This window comes from Bos grunniens, chromosome 12, assembly GCF_055505025.1.
Source record: "Bos grunniens cultivar Pamir isolate PY7600 chromosome 12, Bosgru_T2T1.0, whole genome shotgun sequence".
Lineage (NCBI taxonomy): Eukaryota > Metazoa > Chordata > Mammalia > Artiodactyla > Bovidae > Bos > Bos grunniens.
In genome coordinates this window covers 89,164,181-89,185,078 of record NC_141176.1, presented here as the reverse complement: position 1 = coordinate 89,185,078, position 20,898 = coordinate 89,164,181, and the positions used below count along the sequence as shown (strand labels likewise).

General features: G+C 48.8%; 1 protein-coding gene across 2 annotated transcripts in view; it reads left to right on the top strand.

Annotated features, from left to right (window-relative positions):
• Positions 1–20,898, top strand: part of NALF1 (NALCN channel auxiliary factor 1) — a 606,268-nt gene that overhangs the window by 567,576 nt on the left and 17,794 nt on the right. For both annotated transcript variants that reach the window (XM_086328668.1, XM_086328669.1), the window contains exon 2: positions 8,170–8,341. In XM_086328668.1, the coding sequence (XP_086184794.1) occupies positions 8,170–8,341 (172 nt within the window). The remainder of the gene's footprint in view (positions 1–8,169; positions 8,342–20,898) is intronic.

Genomic DNA, 20,898 nt, shown 5'->3' with positions numbered 1-20,898 from the left:
GCATTATCCTTACCATGCTTAAAGCTAGTTTCAGATTTATCTGCAGACTTACTTCCATTTCCTTCTTCAAAAAGTTGTATTCCCAAATTTTTAATCCATTTCAACATTCTCAATTCACTTAACTTTGGGACTCCAGACTGAATTTATGTCGAAGTGTTTCCTAGCTGTCTTTTTAAAGCTGTAAATTCTAATGGGATCACTGGCACTTTGATGGGAGTTAATAAAGACCTCGTTAAACGCAGGGTATGTCTAGAGGACCATGGGACATAATACCACCACGTTTTCAAGGTGTTGACTGGCTGACAGCCTGCAGAACAAGCTGTTATTTGTCCCCTTCCTTTCCTGCCCCTCGAAAAGGCTGTTGAGAAAGCGGCTGTTATGTCCACCCGTGGCCGACACGCAGAGGTGGTTTCCATTAAAGGACTTCTTTCCTTTTTGTTTATTTTTCAATAGACTCGTTTACTATCTTGGACCCACAGTGTATTAAAATGCTGAGCATACTCTCTGTGTCCTCTTGTTCACTTCACGCCTGAATTTTTCCAAAGTTACACCACATGCATCATCTTTAAAGCTCCATCTGCAGTCCAAGACCCAGGGTTTCGAGGCCCCCTTTGTGCCGTGTAAAATGACGAGGCACCTTCATTCAAGGAGTCCATCACCGCGAATGCAGCTGCAATGTTAGAGCTGTCCATAAAGAAAGGGAAAGCCTTGCCTGACATTTTGGCAATTCTCAGCCGTCCCTGAAGAGACACTAAATACGCTCTTGGTTTTCCCAGCCGGATAAAGCAGAAAGTGCTGGTGTGATGGTTCAGCCACTCCAGGATCAGGTGTTTTTCTGAATACTCCCTGGCCTCGTGCTCCCGGCGCTCATCACTGGGTTCTTGCTGCCTGACCTTCCCCTCCGATGCCCACGGCAAGGCTCCTGACAGCCTGGTCACTAACATGAGCTTTCACTTCTCCCACTTCTACCATTATGAATGTTCATTTTAGAGGTGCCATAGAACTGTTTTGGAAAGGGATGGGCTAGTGTAATCTGACTTCTGGACACTTCTTGCTGTAACCCCGGCCAGAGCAGCTCGTCCATCTCAAATGATAGGTTCAGAGCAAATCCCTCCCTCGGGGCTCTGCAGGCCTCCCTGAGTCCTGCTCATTGGACCACCTCCTGCCTCCTTTATGCAGAAATCCTTCTCTGCCTACACCCCACCCCATGTGTTTCTCAGCACCCAAACCACGGTATCCGCTGGGAAAGAGAGATTCATTTCAGGAAGTAGGCTTTTCACTTTTCATTTCTATAGGCTTTATTTGTCCTCCCATAAGAGAGTTTGCTGATACCTCTAAAGGGATCCATAGGACTCAATATCTTGGAAGCACATCAGAGTTCACAGTTTGAGTCCGTTCTCTGCAGGATCTCAGAGTCAAGCGGACTGGCTCACACGAACCAAATAGCCAGAGAGTACAGTGGACACCTGGAGGTTTCCTTGGAGGCTCAGACAGTAAAGAATCCGCCTGCAATTCAGGAGACCCAGGTTCAGTCCCTGGGTCGGGAAGATCCGATGTTGAAGGGAATGGCAACCCACTCCAGTATTCTTGCCTGGAGAATCCTATGGACAGAGGAGTCTGGCAGGCTACAGTCCACACGGTCACAGAGTCAGACATAACTGAGCGAATAAACACACACACACACACTCTGCATACCTGAAGGCCATGGTGTGAATTTCCAATAAGAACTCTATGGATGGTCATTTTCTCCCAGGTACACCCAGGGCACCAAGAAGATAAAAGTGTGCACAAGGTCCCATCATGGGAGCCGAGAAAGGGAGGCAGACAGACAGGGTTTCACCTTCAGCGTGAGTCCACAGGAAGAGAACGTTCCAGGAGCTTCAGAGGGGTGGGCTTAAGACTGGGGGCAGGAAGGTTTACATACGAAAATCACACGGGATGGGTAGGAACCGCCCAGGCCAAGGGCTGTGTGCACGGGGTGGACAGGGGAGTAGGGTGCAAGGTCTCAGGGGATGAGGTGCATCACTGACCCTGTGCATCACCCTCCACGGCCACTGTGGGCCAGGGGAGGATCTGAGACTGGAGCGCTCAGCTGGGCAAGGTCGCAAAGCTCTGAGTGCAATTAGGGAGTTTGAACTCCCCCGAGTGCCGTGGAGAGGCCCCGGGTGATGTAAAGTGGAGTGCTGATGCCAGCAGATGGATTTCACAGTGGTCACCCCAACTGCCGGGTGGTGGCCAGCATGTAGGGGCGTGTATGACTGAAGCATAGAGGCACGTCCGTGGATGCGGCATTGCTAGGCGAGCAGGGGAGTGGCTGAAACAACAGTGCCAGCCGAAATCCAGAGGTTGGCAGACTTGGTACTCAGGAAGCAGGCTCACAGGCCCTGGGCCAAAGAGCCTGGGTAAAGCGGCTGTGGGAGAGAGCAGAAGCGGCACTAGGTGACCCCCGATTTCTCACGTCTCGTTTCTCTCTGAAGAGCAGATGCTGGATTCCATTCTGGACTTGCAGAAGCTAAGATGCTAAAGAGCGTGGACCCAGAGACACAGAGAACGCAGCTTGTAGACAGAGCAGATGAGAGAGAGAGGAGAAAGGGGTGCCCTGGAAATACAGATTTAGGCTTCCCTGTTTTAAAGACCACAGCTGAGTCCTGAGAGTGGGCGATTTACCTGAAAGACCGTGCATTAGAAAGTTTAGAACAGAAGCCCAGGGCGCACCGACTCGGGGAAACGACAGTTACAGCGAAACAACCGATGCCATACTGACTGGCGGAGCAGGAAGAAGCCCAGGATGGATAGGATTCTCGTAATTAGGGGGCCGGCATTTCAAGAAATAGTTTCTTAATCAGTGTCAATCACTGCTGTCAAGAGGGCAAATAAGAAAACAGCCCATTTTAGCAGCTGGGTTTGTCATCACAGAGGCCAGATTGCTTAGAAAGAGCAACTCTCCGGACGGTGGTTCGGGCTGACACCAAAACGTAGTGAGATGAGGGGAGGAGATAAGATGTGGCCGGGACGGCATTGTCTCAGACAGCGCGGGCGTCTATTGATGGTGGAAGGAGGGAAAGCAGCAGCCAGCTGGCCCTGTGTCCCCCAGACCATGGACACACTGCCGATCCTTCTCTGGTTTCCTTCGTCACCGAGATCATCACCGGTTGGGTGCATCCTCTAGTCCAGGAAGCTCCCAGAGTGGATTCTCCTCTTGTTATCATTGCCCATCGAGGGTCTGTGGACCTCCAGGTACCACCCCTGACGGGCAGACGGACCAGGCCGGGCCTGCCTTTTCATCCCTCACCCATGCCCTCCCCTGAAGGGACTGCGCCCAGGGCTCTGGGCTTGCAAACCTAGGGCAGCGCCCGGAAGCTAGGGCCGTCATTCTGAAGTTCAGGGGATTAGATCAAGTGTCATAACAAGATCTGCAAAGTGGGTCACCGAGAGAAAACAGGAAGGCATTTGCATTTTATTTCAGAGATGGAGCCAAGACACAGCAGGACGAGGTGTGCTCTCTGACACTCTGAATCTCCGGCGGATCAAGGAGCCTGTCTCCTTAGGCTGCCCATCTCTGAGCATCCTCGGAGGAGGGGGACTTGGCTCAACCTGCAGGCAGGGTTTGTTTTTTTGTTTTCCTCTTAAAGCACGGCAGTCTTTCCAGTCTCTGGGTGCAGCCTGTGCTTTAGCCAGACACTGACACAGATTTAGACGAAAGACATTCAGACATATGAATGTGAAGATGTATTCTGACTTTCTCCTCCACTTAGAATTGTAACAACATGCCTGGCGCATCAAAGTGCATTAGCCGGAGGCCGTCACCGCGGCAGACTATGCTTGCATAACCAATTATTTCCCCCCGCACCCACCCCACAGGCTCAAAACACAGGCCACACACGCATGAGAGCTGACAGCAAAGGAGCTCATAAAATGCATCAACACAGGCTACCCGTGGAAAAAGAGCCAGCCCTTAGTAACACTCACGGGAAAGGGGAGAGAAAGAAGCTGTCCTCTAAGGTGAGAATGGCGACCCCTTTCCGTACCTGACATTTTTCTTCATAATGAAAAATTGTGACCGGCATTATTTTTTTCGGCCTGCTAACATGTATTTGCAATATAAATTGGTTCCTTGCTCTAAAACGTGGATATAGATTTCAGAGGATGGAGACAAGTATACTTAAATGAAACTCTAAGCCCCATGGGGAAAAAATACAAGTCTTGGGTGTTTTGTGACAGGCTCTCCAGGAGATAAGCCCAGGTCATGGGACCTCCCAGAATCAGGACCTAGTGTGTGCTGACGTCACGTGCAAGGACGAGGCTGAAAACCATGATACAAGTTGTAGTGAAAAGAATGGTGGCTGTTTCTGGCTCCTCCCGCTACCCACGTAAAGCGCCCCCTACCAGAGTCCCGAGGCTTAACCTCACGTCCCACCATCGGGAAACAGACGCCTCTGGACTCGGTCCGTCTCCAGGGATTTCCTCTCAACCGTGTTCCTGCCTCCTGCCAGTTACAGCCAGAACTTTTTATGAGAACTAAGAATCATCTTTAAAAAAGTAATAAGTAAATTCATCTAAGAGTCAAGTGGACCACAGTCCCCTGGGGTCCCCTCCTCGCCTCGCACCATCCAATAGGCCCCAGTAACCTGGTGCAGGGAAGACCCAGCGATCAGCCAGAGGTGGGAGCGGGGCCAGGGGTGCTCGCTACAGCCCACAGCACAGAGTTTCAAGGGAAGATAAGAAAGTGCGAGTCTGGGATGGAGTGACTTGCCGAAAAAAAAAAAAAACAGGTTACAACTGGATCAGTGGATCTCTCCTCCAACACTGTGCTGAGTTGTTAGAACACCGCCTGGGAGGGCAGGGATTGGGGGTTGCCGTCAACTGGGATCTTTCCCAGCCCCCCTTCTCACTTTAAAATGAGAGGCTCAGCTGGGCGTTCCGTAGGACCTTTCCCCCTTGAACTGCCCTCCTCCCCTCGGGGGCTCCAGAAACCCGGCCCCTGCCTTCTCATCCTCACTTTCCACTTCTCAGAAGCGTCCCAGCTGCCCGGGGGCCCAGGAAGGGAGTGCTGGCCTGAACTCCAGGCAGTTCCTACGATAATCTCTCTATAATCGGGTTCTTTATTTGTAGACTATTTCCCAAAACTGTCTCAAGGGTTTCATAGGGGAAAATAACAAATGAGAAAATGCTCTGGGAGGAAAAAGAGAAAACTGGTATGCAACTGTTTAAGTGAAAATGTCCTTCTTACGCGGACCCCTCTGGCAGTCTAGTCTAGTTTGTCTGTTCCTTGTCGGGACTGTAACTGGAGCATGTTTCCTGATGCCTGCAGGCCGGGCGCTGTCAGGCCAAGTGGTACACTCAGCCATGATTTCCAAGGCGGGGAGCATGCAGTGGGGTGGGGGAGGGCTGTCCTGGAGCATAGTTACCTAGCAACGAAACTGCTTCCCGGGAGAGAGGAAGTGCAAACCCTCCAGGAGAAGGGGGTTAAAGGTAGTTTAACCGTCCGTTTATCACCAGGAGACCTTAACTCTCTTTTTGTTCCTTCCCCAAATTATTCTTTAGCATCACAGAGCCATTTATACTATTCAGTGACACCTAGAAAAGCGATGATCCCGTATGTCACTGTAGGAGAAGGCTAAGCCGTTACAAAAAAGAGTTCTGGCCTTCCTTATATACTATGGTGTTCTTACAAAGGAAGACAAGTGTATTCATGTTTCATCATGGGCTTCTGTCTGAAAATCCCTCTGTTGTTAGTCACTAAGTCCTGTCCGACTTTTTGCGACCCCAAGGGCTGCAGCACACCAGACCTCCCTGTCCATCACCAACTTCGGGAGTTTACTCAAAACTCATGTCCATTGAATCAGTGATGCCATCCAACCATCTCATCCTCTGTCATTCCCTTCTCCTCCTGCCTTCAATCTTTCCCAGCATCAGGGTCTTTTCAAATGAGTCAGCTCTTTGCATCAGGTGGACAAAGTACTGGAGCTTCAGCTTCAGCATCAGTCCTTCCAATGAATATTCAGGGCTGATTTCCTTTAGGATTGCCTGATTGGATCTCCCTGGTTTCTGGTTTTGTGCCACCAGAAAACACCTAACTTTCTCAACGCCCACCCCTCAAAAAATTCTTAAAGGGCAGCATTGGAAAGTGTCTCAGAGCCATTTATTTCTCTCTCCTTTTCCTGACACAAGAATCCTCCTTACAGATATTGGCAAGAGTTACCTAGATTCTGTTTGGATTCTGGGTTGTCCACTTATTTGTACTGTTGATTATTATCCCTGTGCTAATGCATGTGCTGAGAATTACATGGGGGGGAAAACGTATGTCAGCTGCTTAGACCAGACTGTGGGACGCAATTCCTATTATTCTTGCTATTATTGTCTGGTGTTTATCATCAGTGTACATTTAACTGCAAACCACCCACTTTTCCAGGTAGGACATAGGCAGCAAAATCTTACCTGAATAGTATTAACCCTGAAAACAGAAGAATAGAACCAAGCATCAGGGAAATACCTGAGTCACAGCCGTGGGTACGGTGGGATACTTTGTCATCGTTTTATTGAGACCTAGGAGTCGGACGTGACTGAAGTGATTTAGCAGCAGCAGCAGCAGGTTCAGTTTGTTCCCTGATACAGAAAAGCCTGTTTTTGTTTTTCAACATTTGTTTTCCGAAATACCTATCAACGACAGAGGGTTAGATGAGATCATAGCCCTTTCACATGTCACTAAGTTAAGCAAATATTCATCAAACATTCATGCCGATCACAGAGGCTGAAGGTCCAGGATCTGATGAGCGGTCCTAACTCCTCCTCCTCACCACGGCACGAATGTAAGCTATCTGATTTAGGCTGGGTGTTTCCGGGTTTTCGGACGGAGAGATCCTTAGTGTCTCCGATGTGAGACATGAATGTCAAGGCCCACCACTGTCCGCCCAGGGCCCTGGGGTTCAAGCTCAAACCAGGGCATCCTCGTTGCCGGGGACTCAGCGCCACCTCGTGTCTATGGTGGGAATAGCTGGCGTCTGCAGGGTTCTGGCCCTTTTAAACAAAAAAGCATCAGTTCAGTTCAGTTCAGTCAATCGACCCCACTCTTTGTGACCTCACGGACTGCAGCACAGCAGGCCTCCCTGTCCATCACCTGTCCAAGAGTTTCCTCAAACTCATGTCCACTGAGTCAGTGATGCCATCCAACCATCTCATCCTCTGTCATCCCCTTCTCCTCCTGCCCTCAATCTTTCCCAGCATCAGGGTCTTTTCCAATGAGTCAGTTCTTTGCATCAGGTTGCCAAAGTATTGGCGTTTCAGCTTCAGCATCAGTCCTTCCAATGAATATTCAGGGTTGATTTCCTTTAGGGTGGACCAGTTGGATCTCCTTGCCGTCCAAGGGATTCTTGAGTCTTCTCCAACACCACAGTTCAAAAAAGCATCACCTTCTTACAAACAAAACAAAGCATTTTTTTGTCCTTTTATATTAAAAAAAAAATGTCCCCATGTAAAAGAAATGGAATCACTGATGCAATGGACACAGACTTGGGCAAACTCCAGGGAGTTGGTGAGGGACAGGGAGGCCTGGCGTGCTGCAGTCCTTGGGGTCTCAAAGAGTCGGACACGACCGAGCGACTGAACAGCTACAGGGCCCAGCACCTCACACCTGCAGTAAATAACCCCAGTGGATCCACACAATTGTTTCCTTTCTTGTCTATCACTGGATTTTTAAAACTTCAGGTCCTGCTCAACTTCACAGATTTTCACTTGAGTTGGGGCTTCCCACATGGCCCTAGTGGTAAAGAACCTGCCTGCCAATGCAGGAGACGCAAGAGATGTGGGTAGGATCCCTGAGTGGGGAAGATCCCTGGGAGGAGGGCAGGGCAACCCACTCCAGTACTCTTGCCTGGAGAATCCCATGGAAAGAGGAGCCTGGGGGGCCGCAAAGAGTCGGACACGACTGCAGTGACTTAGCACGTGCACCAACAGCCCGTCACCTGTCGAGTCCTCCGAAGGGCTCCGTAAACAGCGTTTCGCTGCTGCCAAGACATTGTCTGCAGCTGGCCTTGTGTCATAGGCTTTCTCCAAGTGCGCGTCTTCTCAGGAGCCACTCGAAGCCCCAGCATGCTTCTCCCAGGACAGCGTGTCCTCCGTTGGTCAGAACTGTTGTCATCCCACCCTATTTCTGATTCTTCTCTGTTTCAGATTGTCTACAAAGCCTGGCTGTGTTCCCAGTACTTTGAAGTTGCGCAGCTGAACTGCAGAAAGACGATCCCTTGCAAGCAATACTGTTTGGAGGTTCAGACTCGGTGTCCGTTCATATTGCCCGACAATGACGAAGTCATCTACGGGGGCCTCTCCAGTTTCATCTGTACAGGTACAGTGCTGGGCGGGGCGGGCACCCAGCCCAGGCGGTGGACTTGCGTTGGCACCCAGGCTTTGTTTGCTTGGGGATCTCCTCCTACCTACGAAGCCCTGAAGGCTCGGCCAGGACTGTTCCATTCTTTCCTTCACAGACCCCTCCCAAAAGGACCCGAAACTGACTCGGAAATGCCACGCGATGTCTTGTCTGTCTGTGACCACCATCATTACGTTCGTAAAAGGGTAACATGGCAATATGTCAGCCAACATTAGATTTGTTCCAAATGTGACTTAGAGACAGTTGGGTTCCACCTGCCGTGTCTTTGTATTAACCTGAGAACAGATGAGGAGATAAGGCCAGTAAAATTACATTTCTTCTTCAAACCAGCAATAAGTTGAGGTCAGAATGCCGTCACTGAATATTTGGGAATCCGTCTCTTCTTTCCCCAACTGTCAGTTGCACTTCTGTTCTTTTTATTTCTTCTCAAAAGTGTGCAGAATAAATTCTGAACTCATTTTGCTCCTAGGGCCTGTGAAATTTTCTGACAAAAAAAAAAAGGTGCTAATAAATAAATACTTATTAGCTTAAATAAGTACAAGTATTTAAGTATATACTTGTGAAAGTTGCTCAGTTGTGTCCAACTTTCAGCAACCCCTTGGACTGTAGCCCACCAGGCTCCTCTGTCCATGGAATTCTCTAGGCAAGAATACTGGAGTGGGTTGCCATTTCCTACTCCAGGGGATCTTTCCAATTCAGGGATTGAACCTGTGTCTCCTTCACTGCAGGCAGATTCTTTACCATCTGAGCCACCAGGGAAGCCCAAGTATATACTTAAATAAGTGTGTGTGTGTGTGTGTGTACCAAGAGTATAAAGAAACACTCATTTAATTTACTTGTGTGTGTGTGTGTGTGTATATACCAAGAGTATAAAGAAACACTCATTTAAGTTACTTTGTGTGTGTGTGTGTGTGTGTGTACCAAGAATATAAAGAAACACTCTAAGTTACTTGTGTGTGTGTGTGTGTGTTAGAATCACATACTAAGGACCAGGAGCAATTTTACCTCGTATTTCCCATTGATGATGTTTTCTTCTTTGATCAAATGACTCAGACTGGGCAGAACACCAATAGCGGCCTTCAGTTTCTGGGTATTTATAAGCATTACACCATTCAGGCATAGAATAAGATGTAAAGGAGAAGAGGAGATTGCTTTTTAACATAAATGTTGAGTAGGCGGGTGAGGACGGTCCACTCCGCCGCTGTGATGTACCCATCAGAGCTGTTGTTCCGTTGCCTCTCAAAAAGCGCTCCCTGATGTCCTCGTAACTGGATGGCTCGAGTTGCGGCATTTTCAAGTTTTGATCAGTGAGAATTTACCGGATTCTTTCTCGAGCATTTATCTCCACGCCCATCCATTAGCTGTACTGTTCTCAGTGATGAGCTTTCAAGAGACCGTCCAGCGAGGCTCTGCCCCGAGGACCTGCCTATGCATGGGAGGACGGCTATGCTGACCAGACCTGTGGGGAAACCATCTGGATGAAGGCTAAGAGATGGGGCTCTCCTGTTTCTGCGGCGCATCGTCTCTGAGCCGCTGTCTTCTCAGCAGTAAACTAGCAGCAGCAACAGCCCCTAGGCACGTCTGGCTCGAGCATTACCGACGGAGCCCGGAGCGTGAGATCCGTCAAGGATGCGTCATGCACGGGTCGTGGACGAGGCACCCGAGGAATGTAAGGGGATTGGCCAGCTGTTCATGTGGCTCCACCCATTTGATGCTGAGATCACTTTTCATACAGCTCCTCTCTGCTGGGAGGACAGACAACGAAAGGAAGGGAGAAACACAGAAAGATAGCAACACCTCCTTCCTTTGAATCAGAGCCAGAATTCACCAGTCACAGGCTATTCAGTTATTTGACTTCTATATAACATTTTCAACAAATGGTCATCAAGATAAGGCCTTCATCTCTTGACTTTGGTGTCAATGAGGTGTCCATGATTTTAAGACTTCAGAGAAACTTCTGGAATTCCATGTGGAGGTGGCGCTCTTGTTCATGCACACACACATAGCTTTTTCCCTGGAGAAGGTCCGCAGCTTCTCAGAGCGGACAGCAGCCTCAGACCACGGGGTAACACCTGTCTCTGTCTCCTGCTTCCTGGTCTCTTCTCTGTCAGTTTGAATCTGAAACCTTGGTTTCAGTGCTTGTCTCTTTCCTTGCATACTTCTAAGGCCATCAGAAAGCCTAACATGGAATTTAATCTCTTTCTGCACAACGTGTGCAGAAAGTCTGTCTTATATATTTTAATTACCTTTGAGTTTTTGGAAGTCAGATGTTTCATCTGCATCATCAAGGAGCACAGACAGGGAAAGAGAGAGCTGTCATTTCTCAGGTCTGGGGGAACTGTCACTGACTTTGGAAGCTTCCTGGGAGAATCTCATCACTGAATCTTTGGGAACCAGCCTCTTCTTTCCGCACAGTCAGTTCAGCTTCTATTCTTTCTCTTACTTCTCAAAAATGTGTAGAATAACATTTTGAAGGCATTTTGCCCCTAAGTTCTGTAACATTTTTTGGACAAAAATGTACTAATGTTCAGATTGACCTTCTTTTCTGAGCTGTGGCCCAGGCCTCCTGGAAGAGTTCTCGGGTATCCGGATCACTGGCGGCCATCCCTTCCCACTTTGCGTCCCAGAGGCCCCTTGAGTTCTGTTACTTTGTTGTTGTTCAGTCACTCAGTCACGTCTGACTTTTTGCGACCCCATGGATTGCAGCACACCCGGCTTTCCTGTCCTTTGCTATCTTCCGGAATTTGCTCAAACTCATGTCCATTGAGTCAGTGATGCCATCCAACCATCTCATCCTCTGTCGTCCCCCTCTCTTCCTGCCTTCAATCTTTCCCAGCATCAGGGTCTTTTCCAGTGAGTCAGCTCTTCGCATCAGGTGGCTGAAGTATTAGAGTTTCAGCTTCAGCATCAGTCCTTCCAATGAACATTCAGCGTTGATCTCCTTTGGGATGGGCTAGTTTGATCTCCTTGCTCTCCAAGAGATTCTCAAGAGTCTTCTCCAGCACCACAGTTCGAAAGCATCAATTCGAGCGTTCAGCCTTCTTTATGGTCCGTTCTTTGTTGCTGGGCCTGAACAAGATACAGATTTCTGCTGATAAGAACCACTTGGTGCCATGTCCCTACTGACCAGGGTCCCCACCAGGGCCCCCAGAGTGTCTCCTTCTGGGTAGAAGGGAGGTCTCAGGGCCCACCAGGGAGACCCCACCGCAGAGCCCAGTGGCCGCTGGCATTGGTAAGGAGACTAGTGAGGCTTTTGCATATGAAGTCTCTCTATGTGCATACACAACACATAAAGAGACTTTGGCATGTATTTTGCGTATAAATGTGATCCCAAACTTTGTCACACAGTCTCTTACAGATATGGAGATACAAAGAATTCACCTTTTCAGGTAAATTTGGAGTGAAAGCAGAGTCATCTCACACATCTTTATGCATTTCGAATAAAGCGTCTTCTGTGCTCTGGCAGAATTAGACTCAACCTAGTCAAGAAATGGAAGTCTTTTTCCTAGTTCTCCAGTCAGCTGCGCATAACCTGAGACCCCCTTCCCCTCCCCGATCCCGGGAGGCAGGCTCACAGGCGGGTTCCAGTTCTTCCTCAATGAAATGGGTGAATGACAACAAATCCCAGTTCCGTTGAAAGGATTTCACCAAGTAGACTGGTCTTCACCTTTGCCTCCAGTAATTCCTCTTCTTTAAAAAGATTAATAAATGGTTTTGTTTCCATTCTATAGGCTGGACAATAGCATCGTTTATCATCAAAAGTTGAAGGAATAGCGTTTCCTTCAGATTCAATATAATTAATCACATGATCTTCCTACTAATATGGATCCAATACCTCCAATTCTGAAGCTTCCAGAAGGAAAGCGATTCTCTCTAAAAGTCAAGCTCAAAAAAGTACCCAGTGAGCATGTGACTGCAAAAGCCTCGCTGGCCAGATGCGATCTAGGGAGGGTCAACTGTGTTCAAGCTGCTTTTCCATGGCGACGGACCAGTGGTGTGATGATGGCTTCTCCAGTCTTTCAGAGATGTGGGATTGCAGGACTCTAATGGTCCCTCTCACACAGGCTTTTACTGGATATATACTGATGCTTAGAATTTCTGTCCTCTGTCCAAAAAAATAAGTGCATCTCAGCCCTTGGAATCAGGAAGCCAGTTAGAGGGCTCAGAACAGACAAGATTCCTTTAAGTTATTTTAAATATTTAAAATTCCTTTAATCCGGGAATTACTTAAAATTTTGAAAAGTTACTAGATGCCATCTTTAATGAATCATTTCTTAAGAGGCACGTTACTTACCCATGTCCTACATGGGAATGTCTTAAATTCCTATTTTTTGGTCATCCTTAGCAAGCTGGTAGCTTATTTAAAAAAAGCAACGAAATATCTGAGAATGTACGTCAACTGCTGAACAGTGTCTTTCACTGAGGCTGTTACTGAAGGTCAAGACCAAATGCAACCACAAAGCTAGAGGAGAGAAGGGCATCCTCGGATGTTAAGTTCTGCTTCCGTCTTAGGAGACGAAGGAAAGACTCTTTAGCCTGGAGATCTCTCCTGGCTTTCCTGTTAGAGAAGAAAACTGACATGTTGCTGAAGGAGCATTTGAGAAATTAATCAGGGAAAAATTCCGAGGCGCTGTCAGGGTGAAGCCTGTCATTGGATGGCAGGCTTTCTTGAGTTAAAACTTTTCAGAGTGGGCTCTGCTCTCAAGCTGGGTTCACACGACCACTCTACTATTTTAGAAACTGTTTCTTCATCTTCAGAGTGAGGGGGTGGAGTCGTTCATGGCTTCTGTGTTGTCAACCCATCATCCTGGTAATCAGGCAGGGTTCCCCCCCACACACACTCCCTCGCCTTCTCCCTGAATCCCCTAGAGGAAGCCCTGGATTGCTTACCCGGGCTGGGGAACCAGCATTAACCACTCAGAAGCAGCAGCACGCGCAGGCTGCAGGTGCTATGGTAACAAACATTATGAAAATTGCCTCTTGATTGACGGATAAAAGAGACTCGACAGGATCCGCTGCTGTATTTTTCATAGATGAATTATTGAAAAGGAAGAAAAAAGAAAAAAGTAGACATCTATCTGCTGGGGGTTACTGACAATGGAGATAAAACATATTTGAGAATTCTGTGTAAATTCTGCATTTCATTTTTTGAGCTGTGACAAGGAGGAGGTTATGCTTCTGCTGGTCGGGAAAACACAGTGGGCTGGCTGTGGGTGCATGGTTAGGGTGACAGGTCTGATTATGATGTGATGGGTGCTGGGCTCCCCCTGGTGGCACAGACGTGCTCCTGCAGGGGCCCTAAAGCAGACAATGGCCCGCAGGCCGGGAAATTCAATCATCAGTGGAGAGACAATGATGGAGAATACTTGGATATGCATGTCGATCACATCAGAAAGGAATTTTTTTAAAGCATGTCTCGCGTCATTCACAGGAGAGAATTCACAACTGTGAAAAAACCTTCCCAAAATCGTGTCCTGACGTGACTGCAGAATTGATCAAAGATTTTTTAGAAAGATGACATAAGAGATTTTCTCACCAAAGGAGTATTTTAGTAGAATAATCTGCTACCCAGAGATCTCTTCATTTGGACATCTATGATATTTTTAATTTCTGTACTTTCTTCAGCATGTGAATATGTTTCATGATTTGTCTAAAACTTGTTTCTGCTTCCCCCACCCCAGACCCTGGAAGAAAGAATAATGAAATACCAGTTAGCTATGTATTGCAATTAAAAAAAAAAATCTTTACATACGTACTTAGGCCGAAAGGGAAGTGTGAAGGAAGATAGCATGATCAGGATAGTGAAAATCCCTCAGTCATGTCCGACTCTTTGAGGCTCCGGGACTATACAATCCACGGAATTCTCCAGGCCAGAATACTGGAGTGGGTAGCCTTTCCCTGCTCCAGGGGATCTTCGTGACCCAGGGATCCAACCCAGGTCTCCCGCATTGCAGGCGGATGCTTTACCAGCTGAGCCACAAGGGAAGCCTATGATTAGGCTTCTGCTGCTGCTAAGTTGCCTCAGTCATGTCCGACTCTGTGTGACCCCATAGATGGCAGCCCACCAGGCTCCTCCATCCCTGGGATTCTCCAAGCTAGAATAAGAAATATGAAAACAAGTTACTTTTAAAAACCTCGCGCAGCATGTAGTACCTTCATGTGTTTGGGACACCGTCTTCCCTGAAAACCCTGCACTTTCGGACTAAATGCATGTACTTAGATCTGAGCTCAGGTCCTCATACTTAAGATCACCTTCCCCAACGTCCACCTCCGTGTGTGTTTCCGCAGCAGCTCAAGTTTGCCTTGAGCAAGGAGGCTAATGCTGGGAAAGAGCCCTGGAGTGGAATTTCGGTTGGTGGGTTCTGCCCGTGGCTAGGAATTTTGGAAAGTCGCACCCGCTGGGTTTCTATTTCATCACTACTAGGGGCTGGCCGTGCTGGGCCTCCAGCACTCTCGCCCCTCCTGGTAGCCGAGGGCCGGATCAGAGTCAGACAGGTCTGCAGCCATATCACCCTGAGCTCGCGGGGTCCTGTGTGAGTCAGACGGGCAGCATGAGGGCGAAGCGCTGCGGCTGCAGACCACACGGCCATCCTTTTGGGTGTTGGTGGAGGATGGCCTCTGGCTCCAGGTCCCCCTGGATGATGCTGGTGGGAGAGCCAGGCAGGACTGGCGATAAACTCACCTGCCTCCAGGCGTGCTGGCTGTACCCTCCCAAGCCCGCATACCTCCAAGACGTTCTGACATAGTCCAAGTGGTGCTTCTGCGTTTTCTGTCTCTACCCCACCTGATCCAAGAGGAGAAACAAAAGGGATTAGACCAGGCAGAGCTGAGGAGCCCATGCCTGGAGCTTTTGCCTGGCCAGGGGTAGAATCAGCCCCAAAGTGTGCCCAGTCTGTATGGCAGGGAGCTCGGGGCTCACCGTCCCAGGATTTGGAGGGGCGAAGCCTGCAGCCACTTCCTGGCCTGTCCCCAGGTCACTGAGCAGAAAGCTGTCCTCTCTTTAACACGCCCTGGTGAGGACGTGTGATATCATCTCACGGTTGCGACCCCGTGGACTGCAGCCCGCCAGGCTCCTCTGTCCATGGGATTCTCCAGGCAAGAATCCTGGAGTGGGCTGCCATTCCCTTCTCAGAGGATCTTCCCAACCCAAGGATCGAACCCAAGTCTCCTGCACTGCAGGCGGATTCTTTACCAACTGAGCCACCAGGGAAGCCCAAGTTAACCTGTGGCCGCACTGAAACTTGCTGGCCTGGGCAGGAGCATCGCGTCCTCTCTGACCTCCCAAGGATGGACAGCAGCATTTCTTTGAAGCCACAGCAATTGATTGCTGCCCTGGAAGCACCAGAGCAGGGCACCATGGGCAGTCAGGCTGTGGGTCTGCCCTCAGGTGGACATTGAATCAAAACGTTTAGAGAGCTTCCCGAGAGTGAGGGGGAAGGTGAAATACACACCCTTCTACAGGTTCCCCAGAAACCTGCCTGACTGAGGAGACACAGAGGTGTCGATGGCTGACATGTAGCAGTCAGAGCAGCAAGACGAGGAAGGACTTTCATTCTGGAAATTAAAGTTTATCTGGGAGGATGAAAGTGTCAGTCACTCAGTCACGTCTGACTCTTTGCGACCCCGTGGACTGCAGCCCTCCAGGCTCCTCTGTCCCTGGGATTCTCCAGGCAAGAATACTGGAGTGGGCTGCCGTTTCCTCCTCCAGGAGATCTTCCCGACCCAATGAGTCTCCTGCATTACAGGTGGATTCTTTACCGGCTGCGCCACCAGGGAAGCCCTATAGCTTTGGGCAAAGAGGGATCTCCCAGAACAGGTGAGACCTTTTCCAGTGAAGGCATTTACTAGCTGTGTCTGCAGGTAAACATCTCTGCAGTCAAGCCTCTGTGAAGCATGTGTCTCCACCTACTAGCTGTCCTGGGTACCAAGCTGCTCTGGACATTCCCATGATCCCCCGTGACTCGATCAATCGCTCTGGACATTCCCATGATCCCCCGTGACTCGATCAATCGCTCTGGACATTCCCATGATCTCCCGTGACTCGATCAGTCTTAGAGCCTGAGTCACGGACGTCATGCAGTCTGACGCCGCTTTTGTAGTGGATTAAGCAGAGCTGCCACCCCTAACCTGCCCCCCACCCCACACAACTTGTTACTGCAGAAGCTAAGATAGTCCCGAGCTTCCTGGCTGTCAGTCCAGTGTTTGCATCACAAGTGAAACAGGAGGTGACCAGTCGATCGGTCTGTCTGGAAATGAGCTTGGAAGCAAAGGTCTGCTTTCTGGCCTCCAACAGGACAGGGTCCCTCTGTAGGGAGAGAGAGGAGGGACACACAGCTTGTGGTGTGTGTGGTGCCGTCTCCAGCGTTCAGCACGTACCTCCTGCATTCACAACGCCGCGTACCTTAAAAATGAACATCACGTGTACTTTCTGCCTAGACCATCCTTTCTGCTTGAAGAAAGGGGAACGTCTGGTACTGTCCTCTGGAGGAGTCTGTGCTGAGAAGGCTAGTTTTTCTCAGTCTGACTAGTTAGCAAACATTTTAGACTGCACACATACAGACCTACAGATATATTACTATGAAGGGTAAAGACAAGGACCCAAGGCGTCACTGACTCAATGGACATGAGTTTGAGCAAACTCCGGGAGAGAGTGAAGGTCAGGGAAGCCTGGCATGCTGCAGTCGATGGGGTCGCAAAGAGTCGGACATGACTTAGTGACTGAACGACAAAGGCCTTTAAAATGTTTACCTAAATAATTGTGACTCTACTCGAGCGTCTGCTTTGTGCTCAGTCTAGGTCCCATGAGGAAATGATGCATTTGGTGCATTTTAAAATGTAAACAGAATCAATTCTTCTCAGTTTTGAAATCTTGTCTCTTTGGTGGACTGGCTTGACATTACCAGATGAGATGGCCATTTTAGTCATAATTGTTAATGTATCAGATCATCGTAGTGTTACTCTTGTGTTTAATGTGAAGTTTTCTTCAAATTAGTAAAAGTTTAGGAGGTCAGTTCTTTTACGCATGATGCAGTTACTGTTCAAAATCATTTTTAAAATGTTCTTCTTGGGGCATGAATAATTTTCATATTCTGCAGCATTCTCTTCATGCTTTGGGAGACTTATGTGAACATGTCTGTTGTTTATTGCTTCCCTGGTTGCTCAGCTGGTAAAGAATCTGCCCATAATGCAGGAGACACAAGTTGGATTCCCGGGCTGGGAAGATCCCTGGAGAAGGAATAGGCTACCCACTCCAGTATTCTTGAGCTTGCCTGGTGGCTCAGTCGGTAAAGAATCTGCCTGCAATGCAGGAGACCTGGCTTCAATCCCTGGGTGGGAAAGATCCCCTGGAGGAGGGCATGGCAACCCTCTCCAGTATTCGTGCCCGGAGAATCCCATGGACAGAGGAGCCTGGTGGGCTACAGTCCTCGGGGTCACAAGAGTTGGACACGAGCGAGCGACTAAGCACAGCACACCACGTGCTGTTTATGGCTGTATCCCAGTGCCCCCAGAGGCGTTTGACACAGCTTGTGCTCAGTGAACAAATAGTGAATGAATTAATTAATGGGGGGCATCTGTGATAGTCCCTGCTGTGAGCACAGATAGTCCGTTCAAGGAGGGGCAGCCCAGGAAGGCCGAGGGGTGGGTGTCCTGTGCGGCCACCAGGCTCCTCCCGTCTGCATCTGTCACTGGTGATATTACCGAGACTGCAGGAAGGGGGCTGACAAGCAGATGCGCTTCCACAAAGCATCCCTCCATTGGAGTCAGAAAAGAACATCAGCGTTTCCCCAAAAAGCCATTCTGTCCCTCACAGTGACCCTCCTGTAACAGGCAAAGTGAAGACTCAGGTCCAGTGTCATTCAGACGAATCACACACATTGCTCACTCACCTGGGAGACGAGGACTCTACGCCTGATCGACAGTGTGACAGCTCCCTGGTGGAATTTACATTTTAAATGCCCCTCAAACTGAGCGTCAAGGTTACATTGCCTGCTGTCCCTCAATTCAAGTCTCAACCCCCTTCCCCTAGTTTCTCAGAATGTGACTTTATATGAAATAGGGTCTTTATGGAGGCAATCAGGTGGCTGGTGGCTCAGACAGTAGAGAAAGTACCTGCAGTGCAGACCTGGGTTTGATCTGTGGGTTGGGATGATCCCCCAGGGGAGGGCATGGCAACCCACTCTAGTATTCTTGCCTGGACAATCCCGTGGATAGAGGAGCCATCAGACACGACTGAGTGACTAACACACACACACACACACACACACACACACACACACACACGGAGGTAATCAGGTTAAAACGAGGTCATCAGAATGGGCCCTAACCCAGGGCTGACCAGCGGGCATGTTAACTTGCTTGGACTGCCATAACGAGATGCCACAGATGGAGGTTTAACCAACAGAAGGTGTCATCCCTCAGTCCCAGAGGCCAGGCGTCCAGGTCAAGGTGCTGGCAGGCTCCGTTTCTCCAGAGGCCTCTCTCCCAGGGCCTTCACACACTCTTTCCATGTGTGCGCCCAGGGCTTCCTGCGTGTCCAAGCTTCCTCTTTTCACAGGAGCTACCCTGGACTCGGGCCCACTCCAAAGAGCTCCTTCTAGCAGAATCATCGCTTTCAAGGGCCTCTCTAAATATGGTCACATTCGGAGGAGCTGAAATTTAGGGCTCTAACACCTCAACTCATCTCACAGCAGTGTCCTTGTCCAACGGGGCCCTTCGGACCTGCAGCACACGTGGAGGGAACACGGTGTGGACGGATGCAGGGAAAGCCACCACCTGCACCCCAGCCTACCCCCTGGTCTCCACCACCCGCCTCCAAAGCTGTGAGGCTGTCAAGTCCTAACGTGTAAGCCGCCCAGCACCTTGTCCCGGCGGCTCTGCACGACGCCTGGCAGTTTGGGACTAGAACAAACACATTCAGCATTGTTTGTTCAAGAACAGAATAAGGCCTCACCCTTCCATGGAGACAGATTCTGTGCACTTCAGAAGTTCTGGGGGGTTACAGGAGAAGAAGCAATAAAAAGGAATTATATAGGCAAGGAGGGAACTCAGCCAAGAGGATTTGGAGGCTAGTAATTATGCAGAGAGAGTAATGACGAGGAAGAAAGAGTATTAACCAATACGGCTTGGTTTTAATTATACGAGAAAATTATTTTCTTCGATTTCATGAGCCTCCCTTCGAAGGAATTTAAAACCACCACATGCAGTTTGCGAAGCTGTTGTGTATGCCGTGTCCACGTTTTTCAAGGCTTCCTAATCAGAAGATTTTACACCTGAATCTGCAAACCTTTCATCTCAGGAAACTACAGTTAGCGACTTTCAGTTTGGAAAATCAAATCTCTCTACTCTCTGCTCAACATTGCTGCTGACCTCAAACTGCTCTAAAAAAGAAATCCTGATGAAAAGGAGGCAACATCTAGGTAGATAAACGTTCTATCTCTAGATAAACTGCCTTCCTTTTGGAAATGTGTGTGTTCTCATCATTTCCAGCCCACTCTTGTGGTGTAGGGAGGAAATGCGGGCACATTTTTTTCTATGACAGTTTTATGAGGTTTGTGGACAGCTTTCAAACTCCCAGTCTCAACCCTGACAAAAAGAATGGCTTGTATCGCTGTCCTTTTCTGTTATTCTTTCCGCAAAGACGGAATACTTAAAACACGTGGAGCATCAGGAAAAGCATGAAATGTATTAAAAAATCACGAGCCGATCAGTTAGCACAAAAGAACCAATCGTGAACGTGTAATTAGGGGAACTCCGTATGTGGAGTCTGATGGAGGTTTAGAGCTGGAAGGACATGAGCTGTCGACGAGCTTGTGAGGGCAGGTTTCGTGCTGGCTGTATGGACACTTGGGTCTGGACTTGAAAGGTTGTTGTTGAATCACGCGAATACACCGGGATTCTTGGCCCCCGGAGGAGAAGAAATCAATCCGGGGCCAGAGACGAGGCTTGATCGCTCAGAGCTTTTGTGTAATAAAGTTTTATTAAAGTATAAAGGAGATAGAGAAAGCTTCTGACATAGGCATCAGAAGGGGGCAGAAAGAGTACCCACTTTCTAGTGTTAACAATGAGGTTATATAATCCAAAGAATGTCTGGAGGTTGTAAAGACCTCATCAGACCTACTCCCATAATTTACATTTTAAGATAACACTGTCCTTAGGCAAGATACATCCTTGTAAAGACCAGGTCTACTCCCATAATTTACATTTTAAGATAACAGAAGGTTGAATCCAAAGACTGTCCTTAGGCAGGATATATTAGTGTTATATAATCCTAAGGAATGTGGAGAAAGAAAAAAAAGTTTGTCCTTTCTTCCTCCTTGAGAATTCCAGACCCCTCTCTCCTTGGGGACCCCTAGACTCCCTATCAACCTGCTTAGGAACTGACTCTCTCAGACTGTAAGGAGGACTGAGGTCCCGACTGTTCATGGATCCAGGGGTCACCTAGAAAGGTCTGAGCAGTGAGGAAGCAGGCAGGGGCTTCCCTCAGCCATTTGCATCCAACATGACCGCTCAGCAGT